This window comes from Hermetia illucens, chromosome 6 (assembly GCF_905115235.1).
Source record: "Hermetia illucens chromosome 6, iHerIll2.2.curated.20191125, whole genome shotgun sequence".
NCBI lineage: Eukaryota > Metazoa > Arthropoda > Insecta > Diptera > Stratiomyidae > Hermetia > Hermetia illucens.
In genome coordinates, this window is record NC_051854.1 from 62,333,663 (window position 1) to 62,348,755 (window position 15,093).

The 15,093-nt window shown below is 38.3% G+C and overlaps 1 protein-coding gene across 1 annotated transcript; it reads left to right on the forward strand.

Annotated features, from left to right (window-relative positions):
* Positions 1 to 26: 26 nt before the first annotated feature.
* On the forward strand, positions 27 to 14,668 carry LOC119660434. Its single transcript, XM_038068984.1, has 3 exons — positions 27 to 835; positions 10,376 to 10,896; positions 10,962 to 14,668. Exons 1-3 carry the CDS (start codon positions 332 to 334, stop codon positions 12,076 to 12,078), a joined length of 2,142 nt encoding a protein of 713 aa, XP_037924912.1. The 5' UTR covers positions 27 to 331; the 3' UTR covers positions 12,079 to 14,668.
* Positions 14,669 to 15,093: the final 425 nt, after the last annotated feature.

Genomic DNA, 15,093 nt, shown 5'->3' on the forward strand with positions numbered 1-15,093 from the left:
TTTGACCATTCGGATAACGATTGTAATTGTTGGATAAGAGCAAATCATTTTATATTTTGCATGTAATTTTATTATGATAACGATTAATGAATCCTGGGTTAGATTGAGCACGGGACAATCCTCTGTCGACTTCTGACTGTACACGCACCTTAAAATTTGCGAGGGGGTCTATCTTATTTGACAGTGGAAACTTAGGTTAATGTAAACGGACAAGTATATGGACTGGAGAGAGCTTTGTGGGGAAGGGTTTTAAAGGTTGCTTAAACCATGAAATTCTAATATATTTACATTGTCTTTTGCAGTAATAAAGTTATAAATGTAGTGAGCTAATATGGAGTTAAATAATGGAAGGCTGGGAAGCAGCTTTAACGGAAACAACGAGGCAAATTACACCGAATTAGATTCCGACTCAGACGATGAAATTCAATTCATTGGAATTCAACGGATGCATAATCACGTACAGCATGCCAAGAATATACTTCGCAATTATATGATAGTGGTCAACAAAAATGCTATAATCACAAACAGAGAAATGCAAGCTAAGCTCTTAAATCTTCATGAAATGCTTACTGGCTTACTGCATAAATGTGAGCAGAAATATTTGCGAAACAAGGATACTCTCGAAGGTTCAAGGAAAAGTGCTACATATCCATATGGAAAATGTGGGGCACCATTTTTTAAGGACCTAGATAAATTTCCTGCGCCTGTGAATAGTGATTACAGGACTAGAGTCGAAGAGAAAGGTGAACTGTTTCCCTTAGATTTGAAAATGATTCCCCAACATCACTGGACTGTTACTGACAGGCGCAATTTAGTTCAAGCGGTGAAAACACAGGTATGTTTACATATGGTAGCCATTCACGCCTTTTAAGAAAACTTACCTAGAGTTATTTGCAAATAACCATGGACGCTAAACTAAAGTATCAACACTAATTGGAAAAGAAAAACTTTCCGAGCGTTTGTTATTCATTTATCTACTATAATTCCGGTCTATCCCCTGTTCACTTTCCTGAATATAACGAAATTGTACCCTAATAAAAGTCTGAAGTGGGGTCGGCTCGTGATCGATTTCGCCGTTTTATTTTATGAAAAGCGTGATCTGGATGCAAACGCGAGGTTTTCAAATCCCAGGATTTATTTAAACGGACGGTCAGATTGATAGAGTCATAGATTTGCGACTCGCTCGATGTAGTTAAAAGTAGCATATTTTTGGTTTGCATATTGAAGAGACCATAAATAGCCTACTCTTCATCATCAACGGCGTAACAACCAGTATCCGGTCTTGGCCTCCCTTTATAAGGAACATCCCGATTTTGCGCCGAGGTCCACCAATTCGATATCCCTAAAAGCTGTCTGGCGTCCTGACCTACGCCATCGCTCAATCTTAGGCAGGGTCTGCCTCGTCTTCTTTTTCTACCATAGATATTGCCCTTATAGACTTTCCGGGTTGGATCATCCTCATTCATACGGATTAAGTGACGCGTCCACCGTAACCTATTGAGCCGGATTTTATCCACAAACGGACGGTCATGGTATCGCTCATAGATTTCGTTGTTATGTAGGCTACGGAATCGTTCATCCTCATGTAGGGGGCCTAAAATTCTTCGAAAGGTTCTTCTCTCGAATGCGGCTACGAGTTCGCAATTCTTTTTGCTAAGAACCCAAGTCTCCGAGGAATACATGAGGACTGGCAAGATCATTGTCTTGTACAGTAACAGCTTTGACCCTATGGTGAGACGTTTCGAGCGGAACAGTTTTTGTAAGCTGAAATAGGCCCTGTTGGCTGCCAACAACCGTGCGCGGATTTCATCATCATAGCTGTTATCGGTTGTGATTTTCGGCCCTAGATAGGAGAAATTATCAATGGTCTCAAAGTAGCCTATTAGTTGACGAATACTTGAAAGCAAAATTAATTCCCACCTGTCAGGAGAAAATGTTGGTTCCAGTTCCAAATTCGAAGCCTGGACGTGGTTCACAAGTTATTGAAAAAAGGAAAACTAGCATATCCTGAATTGCCGAGGATAACAAACTGAAATCGTAACTTTACAATGAGCTGGATAAAAGTGGTTGTACAGCTCTGCATTACAAAGGTGAATGTTGATGGTTCCTTGTATGTCGCAATGGTGATCAGATTTCCAAAAATGTATCTCATTCCGGAATCTATTCAAATAAATGATGAATGAGGATGAATAGTATGCTACCAAATTTTCAAAAATGACCTCAAAAACCACCAGGATTACGAAATTGGTCAGTAACACAAAATATAGCATAATGCATAATACTGAAAAGTTTCGTGCAAATCCTACTATTTTAATTTTTATAATATGCACTGCAATTAAATCATATATGTAGATTGGTTCTAAAATTTTTAGCGCAACAAATAGTTCTAATCCCATGTCATTTTCGTATTATCATACCATATACATAATATATTTACGACGCGTAAGAAAACTCCATAGATCGCGTTGACGAGAAAAGTAAATCTTTTGAAAGTCAGCAAATTCCTCTCATCCGTCTGAATAACATTATTATCATAAGATATTATTAAAGCTAGAAAATTTGTATATCAAAGTAAGTTATTCAAATAAAGATTAGATTTATTTCGACAATCCAAACGGCGACATCGTTTTTGTTTCAGTTTCTTGAACCTCAAACCTTTTGGTGTCCCCTACATAGAACCGTCATTAAGGTATCATAATAGCCACGGTACATTGCACCGTAGGCTGTAGCAGTTTTGCTCTCTCAAGCATTTGAGCTTAAACCTGTGTTAAACATTTGGTGATCCCAAAATGAAAAGAACGCGTACAGATACTTTCTATACTACAAAGTTCTTTCTACACAAATTTCCTATTCTACGAAGTTCTTCCGAGTAGAGAACGATAAGAAAGTAAACACATATATCGATCCTTCTATAAGTTGGAGAAGTTCGAAATTCAACGCAAATTCCTATACTATTAAACTTGCAAGTTACAGCGGTATGAATTTAAGATGGAGCAACCCGAGGTCATCATCGTGGTTCAGGATACACTACAGAGATCCAGAGGATCATTAACAATACGAAAGATCCGACTTAGCAAAAAAACCTACGATTACCACCGCGAGCGACTCAGACGACTACAAGAAGTTTGAGGAGACTAACTCAAAGCTTGTAGAAATGGAGGAACTTCGAACGCATAAATACTTCATTCACAATGTATACGGCAGCATCTAGAAGTTATATGAAAAATATTTAAGTCAATTTACTGAGGCGATAGAAACACTATAAAGCAAGACGCAATCCATAAAGGAAAAAAAGAGGAATTGATACCTAAGTCTCCAAGCTCATTCCGAGAACCAACAGGGCTCATCAGTATCGCCAGAGTCGTCGACAACAAAATATGTTTGAGGCATCAAATCGGGTTCAATTTAAAAACCTCAGAGAATCATACGCAACTGTTGAAATAGAGACTATCAACAGAATGTGGTCCCAAATCGAAGATCTACATCTACGGATAGCAGAGCTGAATGCGAGTACGACTACGACAGATTTTTGGAATACGACGATCGAGTACAAAGTACTTTAATCAAGCTTAACGAACATATCGAGACTGACAGGCTGGTGTCAAGTCACCGAAAGTCACACTACAGAAATTCGATGATGACTACTGTAAATGGATGCAATTCAAGGATTTATTCACAACACTTTGCTACATTCCAACGAACGAACATCTAACTAAAAAGTCAAACACATCACCAAAGGACAAACAACCAGCCCGAATGAAGACACGAAATATCTTTAACAGCATTCGACAGAGCAAAACCGCGCAGCTACATTCTACTAGACACTATAATGATCAACAGCAGTATTAGACACAAACTCTCAAATAAATGTTATCATCGAGCAAATAGCGAGTGTACAAGACAATGATCTTGCCAGTCCTCATGTATTCCTCGGAACAAGAAGAATTGCGAACTCTTGGTCGCGTTCAAGAGAAGAATCCTCCGACGAATTTTTGGCTCCCTACATGAGGATGGACGATTCCGTAGCCTACACAATGACGAAATCTATGAGCGATACCATGACCGTCCGGTTGTGGATAAAATCCGGCTCAATAGGTTACGGTGGGCGGGTCACTTAATCCATATGGATGAGGACGATCCCACCCGGAAAGTCTATAAGGGCAATATCTATGGTAGAAAAAGAAGACGAGGCAGACCCTGCCTAAGATTGAGCGATGGCGTAGGTCAGGACGCCAGACAGCTTTTAGGGATATCGAATTGGTGGACCTCGGCGCAAAACCGGGATGTCTGGAGTTCTTTATTAAGGCAGGCCTAGACCGGATACCGGTTGTTGCACTGTTGATGATGATGAAATAGCGAGAAAGTTACAGTTGCCGATGGCCTTGAACAATAACCGAATTCAAGGTATTAGTAGTGGCAAACACCAGAAGTGTAAGCGTGCCATCTTCAAGTGGGAGAATCATTGGAAAGAATGGATGCGTAAGTACTGCTAACGATAATTACACCAACAAATAGACGTATCCAGTTGGAATATTCCGGGAGATATTGCTCCGGCTGACCTACAATTTAACAAATCACACCGGGTTGGTGTACTGTTAGGTGCGGAATTTTACTATCAACTAGTAAGGGGAGAGTGTATCAAGCTAGATGATACATTACCGATACCACAAAGAACAGTTTGGAAAAGTAGACAACGTTCACATAAACGAGCAAACGAGCATTTGCGATATCATCAGAAGAAGAGGAGTTTAATCGAATTATCACTAGATTTTGGCAGATAGAAGAAGTTGAAACGACGAGACGACCCTTGATCGCCGCAGAACAGAGATGGGAAGCTATTTTGACAGAAACAACGACAAGAGACGCAACTGGTAGATTTACTCAACAAGTTGCCTTTTTCTGACTATCCAAGTAAGTTAGGGGAACCAAAATATATTGCTTTGCGCCAGTTCTACGCTCTTGGATGCCGCCTACAGCAGAGTCCGGAGATGCAACAATCATATGTCGATTTCATGGAGGATCGACCATCAAATTTTACGAAAGGACCACTACCTCCTTCCGCATCACTGTGTCATGAAACCTGGCTCTACAGCACAATTACGAGTGGTATTAAATGCATCGGGCAAAACTGCAAGTGGATTTTCACTCAACGATATTCCGTACACTGGGCCAACACTGCAAGATGTGATATCAATTATGCTGCTTAGATTTCGCTTGCCAAAATATGTAATTTCTTCGGACATCCGACGGGGATACATCTCCCAAATACTGCTGCATCCTGATCATGCATAATTTTTTTGGCGAACACATTCATTGCACTCACTAGATATTTTCCAACTGGACACAGTCATTTTCGGAAGTACAGTATCATCGTATTTGGCTATCAAATGTGTTCAGCAACTTGCATAAGATCGAGAACGTAAATATCCACTAGGAACAAAAGTACTTAAACGCAATTGTTACGTGGATAACATCTTAGCAGGAGCAGACAGTCTCCCGGAAGGACTCGAAATACAGAAGCAGATGATACAGCTTCACGTATTTGCAGACACATCGGAAACAGCATATGGAACGGTGATGTACGCAAGGTCAAAAGATAGAACAGGAAGAATCATTGTACCACTTTTGTGTGCTAAGTCTCGCGTAGCACCTATTAAGATGCAAACGATTCCTCGGTTTGAGTTAAGCTCTGCAGTCTTAGCTGCTGATCTAGCTTATAAAGTCAAAAATGATCTAAATTACAGTAAAGTTAAGACTATTTTCTGGACCGACGCGAAAATTGTAGTAGCATGGATCAACGCACAGTTTTCGTCATTTACCACATTCGTAGCGAATCGGATCGCATCAATGCAGAGAAAATCGCTACCAGAACAATGGAGACTTAGAATCCGGCTGACGTTCTATCTAGAGGAACTTTTTCAAGATCACTCATGAGCAACCTATGATCCTTTATTTTTACACAGATGGGAATCACAGTGGCCACAAACGACTTTGCCTAATGAAGAATGTGAGGTCGAGTGAAAACGAAGCGCACTGGCTGTTACTAGAACAACAAGAAAACAACATTCGAGAGTTGAAAAATTATCAAAAGGTGCCTACTAACAGCCCCATGCAAAGCCTGACACAACGATGAAAATTCGTTGTTTCAATATGACGAAAAACATCCGATGGTTTTACCTAGTGATCATCCCGTGACGAAGTTAATTATAGAAGATCTTCACATTTGAAATGCGCACAGTGGTCAATTGTCCCTAATGGCGAAAATAAGGCAACGATTTTGGACGGCAAAGTGGAAAACTGTAGTTAGAGGTATATTTCTCCAATGCATAACCGGTAGTCGATCCAAACTCAAATTTTTCTCCGAAATTATGGGGGATCAACCGATTGAGTCGAACCTGCAAGACCATTCATTAACACGGGAGTTGATTTTTGCAGGCCGGTGTAGGTTCACTACGCAGGACGAGGTGCTTTGTATGCTTCGCAACGAACGCGGTACATATCGAGTTAATTAGCAGCCCTCGAATGAAAACCTTTATTGGAAAATTAAAGCGTTTCATGACCCATAGAGATCATTGTAAGACCACGCATTGTGTCAACGCCACAAACTTTATCGAAGCCAAGAAGGAACTGAAAGAATTGATGGACACGTTATATAGCCAAGAAATAGCATAGGTAATACAGCAGACATGTAGCAAACAAGGAGTTCAAATTACCTATCAAATCAAATTTCGATAACCTGGAGAAAAAGGTGGACTTGTTGAGAAACAACTTAACTGTACGAATTGACGAGATTAGTAAATTGCGTTTGATATTCATCGGAATGATGATGATTATAGCCAATATCCAAAAAGTGCAGTCGACAATAACAAACATACTCATTGATGTCCACCACCAACGTATCCATCCAAGATTTCTTTCACCAGATTATCTAAACAAGTCGGGAAATCGGAAGCTGGACGCTTCAGGTATGGAAGGTTTTGTGTATTTCTTTTATAAAGACATTTGAATGTGAATTTGTCCCATTAGTACGTAACACGTAATATACACATATATGTGAAAATATCCACTTTCGGGTAATATTGACATTCAAAATCTTGAATTTCCAAAGAAGTGACAACCTTGACTTATTATAACTGTTAGTAATAGTGCGATTTCTACCAAAATTGGTGGGATATATATTATATCAAACCTATATTGCTGTAAAATTTCGTAGTGCTAAGATGAACTTAAGGCAGGTTCTGAAGTCAATTACTGAAAATTATAGTAGTATACAATTATTAACTTTATTTGAAGGGGTATTTCGGAGCCTAGCCACCGGTTGGGCACTTTCTGAGAATTGCCCCATTAAGTAAATGACCATTTTAAACCTCCCCGTACTCCCCGCCTTTCCAACAATTCTCAAAACTAAGAACAGCTTCGGAAAGTACTAACCGAGACCTTTCATTTGATACCCCACATAACTATATTTTACGAATGTCTTCTGAGCAATCTTGCAAAAGTATTTGAAAAGATCATCAGACCACATCTTTCTGTTCACGTGGAATGTCAAAAAATGATACCGAACGAACAATTTTGATTTAGGAAAAGGCATTCAACAAACCATCAGTTAATGGTTGTAAAAAATGCTAGATATAGAAAAAGCTTTTGATAGAGTTTGGCACAATGGTTTACTCTACAGGCACATAAAGGCGAACTTTCCGGCTTACCTTATTAATCTGGTGAATAGTTTCCATAGTGGCAGATCATTTAAGGTACACAGACAGTGTACAAATTGCAATATTTACGGACGATACTGCAATTTATACAGCAGACACTTTCTATTCTAAAATCAAAACATCAGTGGAACATGCAATAGGTGTTATAAAAGAATATTTAAAAAAATGGAGAATTAAAATTAACGAACAAAAAACTCAAGCCATATCTTTTACTAAACGTAGATCTATTCCTTATATACCTACCTCAAATTTATCCATAAATGAATGTAAAGTAAAGTGGACTAAGCCGCTTCAGTATTTGGGGTTTACGCTCGACAAATCTTTAATTTATAAAGATCAGATTACTCAGACGATAAATAGGGTTAATAGTCTGATTAAAGTTCTGTACCCATTAATTAATAAAAAGTCCCAACTAAGCATAGAAAATAAGCTGTTAATTTTTAAAATGATTTTCCAGCCTTTAATGTCCTCCTGAAAATAATCTTAAATCGTTCGAAATTCTTCAGCACGAAAGCACTGCACTCTTTAGCTAAAGTTGACTTAATTGATTCAGTAATTAATGTATTGGAAAAGAAATTTTATGATGAGATTTCACTTGTAGATAATCCGTTAATAAATCCTTTATTGTAAATAATTAGCTTATAAAATTTAAATAGGTTAAGTTAGATTAAGCTTTAGTTTTATTTAAAATTCAAGACGTTTTTAATTGCTATTTTCCTCTAAATTATCTATTAAGACATAAAGTGCAAATTGCGCGCATACAACACTGGCAATCGAAGGAAGTTAGTTTAACTGGACTCTGAACTTTTAGCTTTGTTAAAACACATTGTAACATATTATTGGCAATAAATTCTATATCTATCTATAAATTATTGGCAACCAAAGGCCGAATTGCCAACAATGAAATACTTTTCCAAGCTGCGACTACTTTTAATTACGGATGATGCCTTTGAACTTTTCAATGTAATTGCGTACCCAACGTTGGTCAATGAAACGATGTGGATTCTCAAAACAGCTACACCAATTGTTGGTACTCCACCACATCTGGATTTTTACTACATATATGATGAGCTAACCAGAATTGCGGTGCAGCGTGTAGTAGTCAAACCGTTACAGTCGATGTACATGGATCCAGGTTATTATAGATGGAGCCCGGATGTATCACGAAACATGACTTCAATTCCGATTTACGGCCACTACCACCACGCATCCGTTGATCGAATGTCGTACGCAAAAACGGGAGTGAATTTGATTATCCAGCCGCGGGCGATACCTTCAACATATACGCCAACGACTTATAAAGTCAACGAGATCAAAATCCAAAAACTGAAAAGCCAGCTGAAATTCCGAATATCAGCTGAACTACCACAACAAGTCCAGCCTCCAACCACGCACCATTAGCCGTTAGCTACATTGGGGTGATTTTGGCGTTGTTCTATTTCCATTATCATAACACATATATATAGATCGCATTAGGAAACACCATAACATGCGTTGATGACAAAAGCAAATTCATCTCATTCGTCTGAATGACATATGATTATCATAACATGTTCTTTAAGCTAGACAAATTGTATATAATTATATTATTATATATAATTATTATTATTCATATAACGGCGACATCGCCTTTGTTTTAGATTTTTGAATGTCAGCCCTTTTGGTGCCCGGCACATAGAACCGACATCAAGCTATCATCACAGCCACGGTACATTGGACCGTAGGCTGTAGCAGTTTTGCTCTATCAAGTATTTGAGCTTAAATCTGAGTTAAACACTGACTTAAATGAACTTGTCCATGCTTATTGTCTCATCGTTGAGCCAGTTATTTACGAAAGTGAACTGCTATCGATACAGTTATTTCCAGAACGAATTACTTGTATAAAGCAGTCTACAAAGATAACACAAATTGCATTTTTAACTATGTATAAATCGAACTCTCATGCACTTAAGGTTCCTCATTTAAGAAAAAAACAACCATTAATATCTGTCCTGATTAAATCTTGTACATGCCTCTACTAAGTAGAATATTACTCTTTCGAAAGCTGGGGGACTATATTACCGATCTTTATACAAAACTGAGAACGTACCATGGAGGCACACTTTTCCATGAATCGTCGATCTGTTGATTTGCAATTTTATACCTTTTTTTCCTTTGTATATCCCAAGTTGTGTATCATAACCCAGGCAACGAGGTCGAAAGGCTGACAATCAACCAACTTAACCATCGCAACGTTCTCCTTTGCGGAACATATACTGTGGCTCTTCGGAGTTGCCTTAATTTTCTACGCTTTTTCAAATGTCTTGACCACTAGCTCACGCTGTTGCGAAGAGGTCGAGTTGCAGACTTGCTTGAGTCACACGACTCAACTTGTTACCACCTAGTTTACTATAATTTAAGCACTGATTCCATCGGGAAGCTGGCAATAGCTGTCGATATCCACTATATGCCGCCATTATGCTTTCTATGGTACTTTGCACAATAAACCGGGTTATTTTCTCGCAAGATGATCTCATGTAAGTTTCTGCATTCACGTTTACACCCTGCCTTCGACCTCTGCTCTGCTTACTGATCCAACGTCTCTAATTTACCACGGAAATATAATATTTAAAAATCTGATCTTGCATTAGATTTTCAGGCATTTTTTTTTCTTTTATAAGGTTTTGAATTATCTACACACTAGGAAGAGGATTGAAAAACATGAATTTAATCGAGTTACTAGGAAAAATATGAAGCAGCATTCTAGTAGGCTGGCGAACCTGTTTGAAATTGCAGGTGATAATTTCAAAATTGATTGGGAGCTCGTGTCGAAAATGAGTCTCAAGGAAAGACACTCGGAAGCGAACTGTTACGCAATGTGGCAAGGCTACTTGAGACCTGATCTCAATCGTGGTGAATGGAGAAAACATGAAAACGAGAATCTCATGAGGGTAGCTAAAAAATACAATTTCCAAAATTGGTCCTTGATTAGCCAAGAAATTCCTGGAAGATCCGAAAACCAATGTTTTGTACAATTCCAACACACAGTGAATTTGAATTTGAATAGTTCAAAGAAATGGACAGCATATGAAGATCGACAACTTTTAAGAGCAGTTAAACTTAATTCAACGGGCGGAAATGTAAATTGGAACAAGGTCCGTGGATACTTTATCAACAGAGATAAAAAGTCAATATGTAGACGGTAATATCAACTTACATTTTTTTTGCACATTTCACTCATTGATATCGCATCAATTTCGCTTACAGATATACAAATGTTTTAAATCCCAACATCAAAAAAGGTAGATTCTCTCGCGAAGAAGACTGTGTATTGTTAGCTGCTTTAGAAAAATATGGCGAAAATTTCGCATGCATTCCAATGTCGCTTTTCCCTAATCGAAGTAGAAGTCAAGTGAAAACTCGTTGGCATAACACCATAAAATACCAGAATGTACATCAAGCGTGGACAGTTGAGGACGATGAGAAACTCATTGAATATGTCAAACAGAATGGCAAAGGAAAGTGGGCTGAACTCGCCAAAATAATGAAGACACATACCCGAACCAGTTGCCGAACTCGTTATAGCGTCATAGAGAAATTCTTCGCCAAAAACCCGGTTGCGACGGTGAAAGATATTCCACGGAAAAACAGGGGACTTCTCACGGATGTGAACAGGGATAATTGGGTTGAAAAGATTTACGAGCTTAAAACTCAGGGGGACACCTATGCAGAGAAACGAGCTAAGCGTAGAGAAGTACAACAGAGACGAAGGGAAAATCGACCTTGTAACTATCGCAATTTGCTAAGACCAGTTGGACGACAGTTCTATGAACTATTTAAATATTCATATGATTACGATTTCCAAAAGTCTCCAGGAATTCAAAATTTTGTCAAAAAGACGATACCCATACTCTTTAACTGTTATGAGTTTGAGATGCCGATTAGGGAATTTGGTAATTTTCATAAATCGTTCACAAGAAACGAGGCTCGTGTATTAGTAGCTTCTTATAGCGAACGGAATAGAAAGGAATTCCATGGAACACAAGAGATCCCCCCAAACTGGGCTGCGCTCCTAGGCCTACGAGCACTTGTAATTTTAAAAAATAGTGACAATTATACAAAGATTACACAAAAGGTCACAACAAAGTCGAGAACGCAAACATCGGCCGAATACACTTTTAGCAAGCGTTTTTTTAATACTTTCTTCAACACAACGCTCCTTACAAAGCTGAATCCAAGTTTACTTGGAAATGACAATGATTTTGTCCTGAGATATTTTTCAGATGAAAGCAAAAGTGACGTCAGTGATCCTTGCAAAAGTGCTACACCTGATAGTTGTGTAGAAGAATTGACATCGCCTAGTGCCAAAAAAGCGAAGTTATAACTCGAACAAATTTTCATCGGCAAAATAAACACTAATAAATTAAACTAATTATTTGATATTACTGATTTTCTTTCCAGCTAGCTAGAAGTACTGGTACTTTTTTCATAGCAAAATAGGTAACAAATGGCTTGAACATGAGTTAACTCGGGATATAATTCATTCACAACATCATCGGCTTCCCGTTTGGGCTAATTAAAATCGCGAACTTTCACATCAAAATCTTCTCCATACTAAATTTATAGCAGAAGGTCCGTTATGCTCTCTTCATCGTTTACATTGAAAGGAACAAGACGAACTTAGCCTATCCTCAATTACGTTTCTAGTCGCCTCTGATCCCAAAACGATTCTGATGTAACTTCTCCCAAAAGTGCGTGTGGATCTGGATCTAAAAATTTATCCAATTGTCCTCGCGCTGTTTTACTTGATAAATCCATTTTATCCAAAATATTCACGTGTGGCCATCACACTTAGTTCTGCCATTATTCCCGATAGAAATTTTGCTGGACGAGTAGAGTTCGAAATTTTTCATCATTTGGCATTAGGTTTTTTCGATAGTTTCAATATTTTTACACTGGATTGCTTCGTGCTCTTTTACTTTTTAACGGAAGAATTTGCTCTTCCGCTACTTCCACAAGCACTGCCGACATTTCGAGTAATATAATATTATGGATGAGCTATCTGACTAGTAAAATTGTTTTCCTCTCTCAATTAGTTCGATACAAAACAACCTGTTTGGCAAAAATGGTCTCTCTTTAGTATACAGGAAGTTAGATAAAATATTCAGCCGATTAAAAGATGATAGGGGACCGAAAATATCTTCAAAATTTAGAGTAGTTGTATTGACGATATCAATTTAGATTTAAAGTTTGACCCAAAGTCTGATCCCGCTGACTATGGAATCAGTCTCCCCAGAGTCATCTTTAGGTGACATTAGTATGGACGCGTTTTGCTTGTAAGAGCATAGAAAATCAAAACGGGCCCACAACAGAAACACCTCCGTCTATGCTAATGCGTAATGTTTTTACCACTTTTCGCTTTTAAAGAACAGATTCAAGTATGTTAGCCACAGTTGCGACAAAAGGCAGGTTCTGATTTATATCACGTTGTATATAACGGAATGTCTGAAGAAGTTTCAATGGTATGCCAGTAAGAGTCAGGGTATGCAAGAGATGTATAGTTTGGCAATTTGTAAATTCACATCCCTGGAGAAGCGGGCTTTCCACTAAATGCTGTATATGCAAAACCTTTATACCCCATTGAAGATTTCCTAAAAATATTTGTAGCTGTTATAAGGATTTTCAGACCATTGTTCTGAAAAAGAAAATTTGACTATTCCACACGTTTTAGTGGAGTTTCTTCCAAAATCTTTCTGCTCTAACTCACGAACAAATATCAGTTTAATTAATTGCTTGAACAGCTTTACATCATTTCTGCGTCAATATCTTCAACAAATCAGACATGAGACAGGCAATCGAGTTTGTGTGAGAGTTTTTTCTATCGATGATGGTAGGCCGTGTTTTGCTAAGAAGAAGTTCATGGACAAATTATTAATCAGGTCGGGACAATACAGCGCATCATATTCGATGTTTCTATTTACATGTGGAATGAAATGAATTATATTGTGGATAAAAGAATTGTCAAAAATTATTTAATGAAAGGTTTCTGTTACGTACGCAACAACTGTGGGACCACGTTGGACGCCAACTCTGTTACGAATGGGAGTATGGCGTTGCATCACCTTGGCACCAACAAGGTTTCCAAGGCCATCAGCCAGCCAAACTCCCCTAGTAGGTTTGCTAGTCGTGAGCAACGACTGCGCGAGATAATATCTCGAATTGGACGTACGTGCTGGAGCTAACCCTGAGGGCCGAGGTTCTTGGTTCTTAAATAGTACCTTCCTCCCAAGACACAGGGATCTTATCATGTACCTTGACTTAATAGTCGAAAAACTAAACCCACCCGGGGTAAACTTTTCTAATAGAGACGTGAAGTCCCGAGATGGCTTGATACCACCGAAAATTTCAATCCCAAAGGAGCTAAACTGCCCAACGGGCTAATAAGGAAGGGTACACCATTACAAAAAAAACCTAATGTTCGCGTGATGGACGGGGCAGAATTATCCTTGAGTCGATTCAGGCACCTACGCGACGAGTGGCCCCGGTCTTTCTTCTTTATGGGAGGCCAGATGACATGGTGGCCCACCCCAACCTAAACGTTCGCCCCGTGCCGTTTCCAACATATGAGAGGACTGATGCCTTTCTGGGGAGTTTAGGGCAAAATTAATTCATAATTACTCATATATACTTAATTTACTTTAAATCAATCGTTTTTTTTTGTTTCCACGTTTGCAAAAGTTTTTCTTTCTTTGAGTAAATAATATAAAAATTTCGTTAGCAATTTAACTTCTAACTCAGAGAATTTTCAATTCTCAACAAATATAAATATAAATCAACTTAGTTGTTACAATATTTGTGTACACTGGTTTCGCTTGTTGTTTAACTTTCGATCATTTCTTCAAAATTGTATAGTAACCGATAGTTATCTAAGGTTTTCATATTTGTCATGTCGCCCTGCATCTTAAAATACACGCAAAGCAGACATTTTCGCGGAGCGCGCAGTCTACTTCCATTCCCCGATTCATAGACTTTGTCGAAGTTACAACACACAACAGCTTGGTTCTTTAAACTTCTCTTATTAAAGTAGTTTTAAGCATAGATACGATTATTGCTTTCTCCTCCTCCTAAGAACAATAAATAACTATAAAGTATAATAAAGTTTACTCTGTTTATTGTCCGTTAAATAAATAAATAAAGTTTGGAATCCTCGAAAATTGCCTATTGGAGATAAAATCCATGGACATCGGTAATATCATCATATATTGCAACACTTTGGATGCATTTTGGAACAAGATAATATCATTGATTAAGCTGCGAAGAGAGTTTGAAAGTTAAACGTTAAAGTTACAAACTTATGCAGCAAGCTAGTAAATTTTTTTCGAAAAGTGCGATGCCATCT